The sequence below is a fragment of the Typha angustifolia genome, chromosome 13 (assembly GCF_048772165.1).
Source record: "Typha angustifolia cultivar Huaian chromosome 13, ASM4877216v1, whole genome shotgun sequence".
Taxonomy (NCBI): domain Eukaryota; kingdom Viridiplantae; phylum Streptophyta; class Magnoliopsida; order Poales; family Typhaceae; genus Typha; species Typha angustifolia.
Genome location: NC_133251.1, coordinates 6,546,556 through 6,555,451, shown reverse-complemented (window position 1 = coordinate 6,555,451; position 8,896 = coordinate 6,546,556). Strand labels below are relative to the sequence as shown.

General features: G+C 35.4%; 1 protein-coding gene across 2 annotated transcripts; it reads right to left on the bottom strand.

Annotated features, from left to right (window-relative positions):
* Window positions 1–826: 826 nt before the first annotated feature.
* Window positions 827–8,029, bottom strand: LOC140772845 (uncharacterized). Of its 2 annotated transcripts, XM_073115061.1 has the most exons (11): window positions 7,969–8,029; window positions 7,777–7,887; window positions 7,451–7,664; window positions 7,302–7,366; window positions 7,158–7,222; window positions 6,326–6,412; window positions 5,751–5,881; window positions 4,772–4,877; window positions 3,683–3,939; window positions 1,477–2,049; window positions 827–1,356 (listed from the first exon to the last, which is right to left on the bottom strand). In XM_073115061.1, the coding sequence occupies exons 1-10, from the start codon at window positions 8,001–8,003 to the stop codon at window positions 1,600–1,602; spliced, it is 1,521 nt and encodes a 506-aa protein (XP_072971162.1). In that variant the 5' UTR covers window positions 8,004–8,029; the 3' UTR covers window positions 827–1,356; window positions 1,477–1,599. The 2 variants fall into 2 exon arrangements, with proteins under 2 accessions (XP_072971162.1, XP_072971161.1); XM_073115060.1 differs by having other exon boundaries at window positions 7,777–8,029.
* Between the last annotated feature and the right edge of the window lie 867 nt (window positions 8,030–8,896).

The window sequence follows — 8,896 nt, the reverse complement described above, 5'->3', positions numbered from 1 at the left end:
AAGATTTGAGCCACTTCTTCAGGAGTGAAGAGGGTGGATATCAGATCACAATTCCATTCTTGATTAACCATGAGGTCATTGGTAGTTAAACTAGGAGGAATAGAAGAGTGGAGCTGAAAATGAGTTAGTGGGAGCTAGGGTCTGATCAAGTGTGGATGGTGTCACCACTACCCACCACCCATAGGATGTTTTTCCTTAGCTCGTCTCTGAGACTTAGAATGGCCACCCATGACTACGGTGACATAGGCTTTGTTTAGTGGCTAAATTGTCAACGAGTGAGGTGACTTTGCTTCTCAGAAAGAACAGTAAAAAAATATTTAGCTTTCAGAAGTCGCAGCAAGAGACTATTTGGCTCAAATAGCAATCTCCAAGCCAGCTTAAGAATTAAGCTATTATTCTCAAACCTCCGAGAATGATAGGTTTGCAAGGGAGTTCCTAGCGTTTGAGGTGAAGAGGCTTTGAGCCTTGATCGTGAGACCACCAAAAGTTTCTCATGACTGAGGTAATCTTCTTTATAAGGACTTTGGGATAGGTTGCAGCAGATATGAAGAACCATAACAGTCTCTATGTTATGAACCGATTTAACCATAACAGTCTCTATGACGCTGCAGAGGAATGAACACTTCTATTCTTAGGTCGCTCAATTTCACAGCAGTAAGATCTATATTATCATCAAAAGGTGCAACCAACTTTAATCCCCCATCAATCATAAAACATATAATATATATTTGATTGAAATGGGCATAGGCAACTTATATGTCATTTAAAGAACGGAATATAAATAAACAATCAACAATTGCCTATAATCAATGAGATAGTGCTCGGATGGTTAAATAGGGGTCGTAGTACATAAATACTTTTGAATTCAAAGCAGCATCAAATTTAACTGAGACATCATTAACTTTTCATTTCTCTCTCAAGAAGAAAAAAATGTATCAACCCTACAGTCAAGTTTAATCCACACAATGATCGTTTATGTTGGGGAGAAGGGAGATCCAATCATAAGCGCAAATAAATAATGCCTGCATGAGAAGTACTTATTGAATCCTATGGTGGACGAATTGAAGAGAAAAGCAACAAAAATCCCAATGGAAAACATCTACTCGAACTGGAATTATATCTTCTCTTCAGAAAAAGTGAAGGAGATGGGCAATCTATTCTAGATCTAGTCATCTGTTCTACTTATTTAACTTACGACTCTCTTTTATCTATGCAGTAACTCTCGAATTGCATGATCCTAATGCGATTGTAACTGATGCATCATTCTCATTTCTTCTCGAAAATCACAAAGAGCAGGCAGCACGATGACTCCAAGGTTACGCATGTCAGGACTCGCATTGCCAAGGATGCATTGCACTGCAGGAAAAAAAGCCAAAAACGATTAGCAAGAAAAGAACATCAAGTTTGCTAAGATATGGAATTGCAGTCACGTAGTGCATTGTACAAAAGAGCTGTAAGATGGTGCAAGAATTGTACCTGGAATGCAGTTTGCCATGGCTGTTCAATGATTTGAATCGAAGATCTTCTGCTTTGTTCACTGTCGTGTAGGTAGTCATTCTACTATTTTAAAAATAATTTCAATGTCAATCAGGTGTATTCCTATGGATATAATGTCTGATCAACATTTGGCTTCCCTGGTGTTGATTCGCCTACAAGCTTCTTCCATGCAAATTCCCCAATCCTCTGCCCTGTCAATCCTAACGAATCGCTCTCCGATGATTCATCTGTCTCCTGCACCATGATATCCACAGATTCAAGACCTTCTGCTGGCCCATCAACTGCTTTGACCTTCCCCTCATAGGAAATAAATTGCAATACATCATAACTATTTCCATCTCTGCTTGAAACCAATGCTATGCCATCTGCAGGTCCATTCTGAAGAGATATAAATATGGTGTAAATCTGATAATCTGAACCACCACTACTAACACTAAAAGCTTGCTTGTCTGCCAAAGACACAGAATGGTACATCTGTCCATTGGCTCCATTATACAATATTAGCTTTAAAGTAGCTGCTTCTGTTGATGGACTAATCACAACCTCAATGAACTGCAACAAGTATAACTTCCATTAATAATAGTCCAATTAAGGATAAGTTACTGCTATTATAAGCACAAGGTATTAAATAAACATTGTAATAACTTGACATGTTGGGCCTATTTGATAGAAAGAGATCCTGGGGTTTTTCCCCTTCTGGTCAAATTTATGGCTTGAATCTTGTACATCATTGACCTGCAATTCCTTCCATGTAGATCAGATTCCTCTCCGGTCGTTCATGTGGACAAGTAATACAAGGGAGTCCTCAGAGGTTCATACAAAGAAAAGGCCAAGAAAGAACTGAGCAACAGGTAACATGACTAAGAGAGCCAAAGCCAGCTCTTCTGGTATCATCTCAAACCAGAAACTTAACCTTCTAAAAATTAAAAACACCTTGCATATCAAGATAAAAATTAATCCCAATGTAATTTTGAAGGAATGAACACTGATCACAGCATGACCCATAAAAGTATGCCCAAGTGGGAATTCAACCCATGATCTAGAGCTAGGGGTGAAAACGGATCGGATACGGATCGGATAGTGCTTAACCCATATTCGGATCCATATTTTTAGTCCGGATACGGCTATTAGACGGATAGTAAAACTTAAAACCATATCTTAACTAAACGGATACGGATAATTTTCGGATAAAGGATCGGATCTTAAACAGATATTAATTGAATTTAAAATAATTATAATATTTTATTTAGATATAATTAACACAAAATTATTAAGAGTTTTACAATAAATAATTTTTTTGTATGTCAAATATATAAAATTAGAGAAATTAATCTCTATAAATAATATACAAAGTATTATTAGTAACAATATTAATATTTACTATTTAAATAAGCAAACTAAAAACTGTAAATCATTTAAAAAATATGCCGGTAAACGGATATCCGATATCCGTATCCGAATCCGAAAAATATATCCGACCCGTATCCGAATCCGTATCCGAATTTTTTTCAAAACTTCTATCCGTATCCGAATCCGTATCCGAATCGGATAGAAATTTTTTATCCGAATCCGATCCGAGTCGGGTCGGATAGCGGGTCGGGTCGGAGTTAATCCGACCCGTTTTCACCCCTATCTAGAGCACTAACTAATTAATGATTAATAACCAGGAAGCAAAAGTTATTCATGCGTGTAAGCTTAAGTGGTGCTCAGGAGCCAAAATTGCATTTATTTTGCTTTAAGCATGCCGTTTTAAAATTTATATTTCTAGATGTGATGTCACATAACTCATAATATTTGTTTAAAGGAAACTATTTAAATTTATGCTAAAAATTTGCAAGGATACCATTTATCAACCTTGTCCAGCAGAATGCTTGAAAGGAACTGGAATACCTGAATAACTGGTGATGTTCCAACTAACTATAACAGAGTAAGTAATTCTCAGGAAATACAAATGATACAAGCTTTGTAAGAGTAAATTGTAAACCATACTGAAAACCATCAAATAGAAAATTTATTCTAGATAAACTGACAGCAATTTTTTCTAAATGTAGAGGATCATTTTAAATAATGTTGGAAGTTCAAGAGTTAATCATAATATAGTCTCATTTCTCAGATATGTGGGACATATAGCTTTTCTCTTACAAATCAACATCTACATGGAAAATCCATTAGTGGAGATGCTCACCTCATTCTGGTCTTTCCCTTTATTGTCATAGTGGAACTCATTTATCCAAGCCTTCTTGGAAGAGTTGTATGGAATTGAACTGTTTGTCGTGAGGTGGCCCCATATGAGATTGGCATATTCTGGATGATCAACAAAAGGATTTCTGTTATGCTGGTACAGACTACATATTCTACTGTTTCTCAATTGCTCAGATCGTGAGGGTGGATCGAGTTCATTCCATCGCAATAGTGAAGAAAGGAGGCCCATCTTACTGCTTTCTAGAAAACATTGGTGAAATGAGTTATTCACAATCATTCAACAGAAATAAATTACAAAGAGAATAATGTGTCTACTGCCACAAGCATAGAAGATTATAGGCTTATGATTTCAAACTACATGGACAAAACCTAGAAGTAAAATTTATCACTCATCTAACTTACAAAAGATTGTAGAACCAACAGTCAATAACATGTCTTCTTTGGTTGTCGAACTTTAGAACACCATTAGATCATCTTTGTCCCCTTCTTAAAAGAGAATTTTTTGTTCACATTGCTGTCTATTTATATCAGCTATTTTTCTTTAAATAAGGTGCAGTTTCTTTTTTCTTTTTCCTTTTTCTTTTTTTTGAACTTAACAAGTATCAGGAAGCAACCTGCACCTCCAAAATCAACTCAAAGATGTTCCTGTGTGTATGTAATGGTGTATGTCAAAAGTCTGCCTTAAATGTTCTAACAAACAATAACATTACAAGAGAAAACCAGTTAAGAATGTACAAGTATGTACACAACATGGCAAACGTAGTATGTTTTAGCCCTGATATAAAGGATCCTTGCAGCATAAATTCAAATGTTCAAATTCTGTTTTTGAGTTGTCATTTTGTCATCATAAATGATAGTCCAAAATAAAGACTTTTTATTAACTCAAACAAGCTATATATTTCTTTAAAGTGATAATGCTATGGAACTGTGTCTCTTTAACAAATAATTATCAACTTGCAAATAATTGGTTTTATCACAGATGCTGTTTCATTGTTCCCATTATTAACCATGATCTGTATATCAAAAGGTTTAGCAAATGTAAATATCATATCTTCACTGAGAATTAACTTACCAATACTTGGTGAATCAGAAAGTTTCAGATGTGGGGTTCCATCAGGTTGATGGAATCCATAACTTATAGCCATATACATCAATGACCTAGCTATGTCCCCCCTCACCTGAATAGGAAAAAAAAACATCACTATTTTGAATCTCCCAAGGAAATACTATAAAAAGACAACACATGACAAATATTTAATAAACCTAAAAAATTCAGATCAGCAGCAAAATCTTCAAGCAATTACCACGATGGGATGTAAATTTTAGAGGAAAAAGAGATATCTTAAATCTGTTATTTAGACGACTCATAAAAATACAGATGCTGCAATTGGGTTACCATGAACCGTTCAAAAGTCAAGCGTAGATGTCTACACATGAGGTTTCACGCATACCTAATGAAGTAATGATCTTGGGCAACTGCAGTCATATTCATCAGATTAACTTATAGCCACTTTTACGCTACCTTTGCCACATGAACCATTTAGAATTCAAAATTTTCTGCAACTTTTGTGAAGGATTTGGAATCGTTGTATATTACATATTAATTTTTAACTCTAATTATAAATTAAGAAAATGTGAGACCAGACCTAAAACAGCTGAACATTTTGTTTTCTCTAGAAGGCAGAAAAAGAAACCAGAACTTCAAACCTTGGGAGAAAGTGATAAGCATCACACTTACTAGCCTGCTTCATTTGCAAACTCCATAAAAGATAGTATATAAAAATGGGATTTGTCAGATAATTGTGTGATAGCATGCAATTCAGATCCTAAAAATGTATGTTTCTGATACTATAGATCTTTATAGATCCATTCTTCAAAATATTGGTGTCTTAATCTGTCATCTAAATTACTCAGAAGTCACAAATAGTAGAACAAGAGAGAAAGATGCTCTGAAGAATGTAAAATCTACTAAGATGCTGCAGCAAGAGACCAATAAAAAGATAAGCGCAAAAGTAATTAGTGTTTTAAAATCAGGAGAAAGTTGTTATCACCAGTAAAGGGGGTGCCCATCTTTTATTATCTGTTTCAGTGTCAAAAGCAGCTTCTTTGTTTGCTGGCCTTAGGCAGCGAGTTGATGTAGAAATGCATTCACCGAAATACTTGTTTCCCCTCGATGAGTTTACTGAAAAGGAATATTATAAGTTTTAGTATTCACAATAAAATTAGAAAGCATAATTTATTTTCACAGTGCCCTTCCCTCCTTGCAATAACCAACAAGGTATGTAAATTCTATAAAATAAGTTTACTGAAAAGGAATACTATAAGTTTTAGTATTCACAATGAAATTAGAAAGCATAATTTATTTTCACAGTGCCCTTCCCTCCTAGCAATAACCAACAAGGTATGTAAATTCTGTAAAATGAGAAAAATATACTAATGATTGAGCAATGATACCTTCAGATAAAACAATACTTATTTAGATAACTAATTGGTACTTGAGAAACAAAGCAATCATTTAAATATTTGACTACAAGAAATGTATCCACATTATTAGTAGAGTCCAGAAAAGTCAACCATTACTGCCTAACAATCTTGTTGTCAATTCAGGGTCTGATGAATAACGCACCGTTGACGTCTGCAGGCCGGATGTTATGTAAGTCAGTTAAAGATGGACCATCAGTTAGACCATATGATCGAGGCCATAAATGTTCTCCTGCAATCAACAAATGATCAATCTGTGGAAACATCCTAAAACAAAAACATCTCATTGAATAGTATCAATCATCTTTGACACAAAAGGAAATTGCGAACACTGAATAAGAATGACGTAACAATGTTTAAGAATTCAACAGTATAAAGATGACCAAATTCTATACTAAATTAGCCAAAGTAGCTGAATAATCTTTTCAAGATTTCTCACAAGCCCCACCATCCTATATCCTCTCTGCTAGATTTCCTAATCTTGTTGGTTATGTCTGAAGTTGCAGATCCTGAACATTATGAAGGCCAGTTCCACCATCCATAATCAAGATAGCCTGTAATTTTAATCACTAAGATACATCTAAGTGGGATCTGATTTCCTGGATGAAACACATATCAGGTAGAGCGAGTTCCCCCAATGCTGTACTACCGATTACATACACCAGAAACCTGGTATGATGATGGAATTAGATACTGCACAATTTTAATCACTTCCATATCTTTTGTTACATAATCATCTTTCAAAAAGACATGGCACAGTATGATAAACTTCCCACTGTGGTTGGCACATTTCACTCATATAAGAAATGATCAGGACAAAGTAATCCAGTGGTTTCCTTGTCCATTCAAACAAGTCCTGGAGGACTACCAATTCTAGATACTTAGTTGAAATGGTTGTAAAATTTATTGAGCAGAAATACTCGATAACAACAACTATCATCCCATCTTAGTTGTGTAATGTAATTCGTGAAACTCACTGTTCCATCCCTCTGGCTTCCCTGCTAATAGTTTTGAGACAGCTCTCTGTGAATAGACCTCAACTCTGCAAATTTAGAGTTCAAAAATAACCATCATACACCTATAAATGTAACCAAACTCAAAACTAGAGGAGATAGGCATACACTTCAGATGAGGATTCTGGGTCATCGACATCAGCTGCATCAAGAATCTTGAGCGCCTCCCACACCTATAACTCAAGAACCAATTTTGAAAGATACCCAGTTAGTCCAATGAGCTAAAACGTTGAAGATTAACAACACCATCGACTTACATCCTTGTAAGGCAAAGATCGATGCGGCGAGACAATGGAATTGAGTTTTTTCATCAAAGCCACACCTTCCACTCCATCAACATCTTCGTAGTAGTGACCGACATCCTCACATGGGTATGTAAAGGCACTGGCAACGTCGGCATTGATGGTATGGAGATAAGCGAACGCGAATGCTCCAGAGATGAGTACACGGAAGCAATTGCGCAACCAGAGCCTAAGAAGCCAAAGAAGAAAGGACCCAATTGATGATTCCAGTTGTTGTAAGAAATTAAACGAGGAAATCGGAATTGGGTTGGGAAAAAGATTGGCTTTGGGTGGATATGGACCTGGAATGGATGAGGAGTGGTGCGAGGTGGGAGATGGGTATCTTCTTCGACGGGCTTTTGCGGCGGGGAACGGGGCAGCCGCTTCGAGAATGGACGTAGATTGCGCTGCAGCTGCGACATGGATTAGCTCGGACGGGTGCTACTTGGAGGATTTTAATGGAGGAGGGAAACGCAATAGTTGAGAAGACTAACTTGTTGGAGAGGAGAGTGGCGACTACGCCGACCATATCTTGGGATTTCCACCTCACTGGCAGTTGATAGATTCAGTTTAAAGATAAGATTGTCACAATTTGCTTTTTTATTTTGGAGGCATAATCAATCAATTGCATCCATTTCTCTTAAACAAATTTTATTTATTTTTCATGACACATTGATTTTTCTACTACTACTTAGAATCTCCTACACTTTTTGATAAATGGAATAAATAAAAAGCCAAAGTTTACCTTCAACTTGAATACAGAGTGGTAGTGATAATCCTTGGGAAATAGAGGTTTTTGATCTGGTATTTAAGATTTTTCTTACATAATTACCACTGAATTTTTTTTAAAATCTCATAATTGCCCCTACACTCTTTGAAATACCATAATATTAATACCACCTAAATCATTATGTTATTTGAAACATGTCATTTAATTAGTTAAATCATAATTGTATTAAACTTAGATTTAGAAAATATTACTTTGCCCTTGTATAAATTACTTGACATAGTTCAAACTCTATCTAATATTATCTAATACAATAGTACAAAAATAAATTTCTTTTATGGAAGACAGAAATCATTGATGAATATTTTGTATTTTAAACTTCACAAAAAATTAAGGGTATTTTAGTATTAATATTCTAGAGATATTAAGGGTATTCTGTTACAAACTAACTATATGCCATTAGTTTACCAAAATGTCAAAACCCACAGAATCCTAATAATCTTTTCTTTTATTCTCTATTCTTTATTCTCCTTCTTTCCTCCACTCTCCTCTATTAAGAATGCATTTTTCTTTCTTTTTTCTAGAGTAAATTTGGGCTAGGTCCAGTTATATTTTATTAATTAATTAAGAGGAGAGTACACGAAGTGAGTAAAGACTTCTAGATTTTTGTACTGGCAATTTGCGTGCAAAAAAAC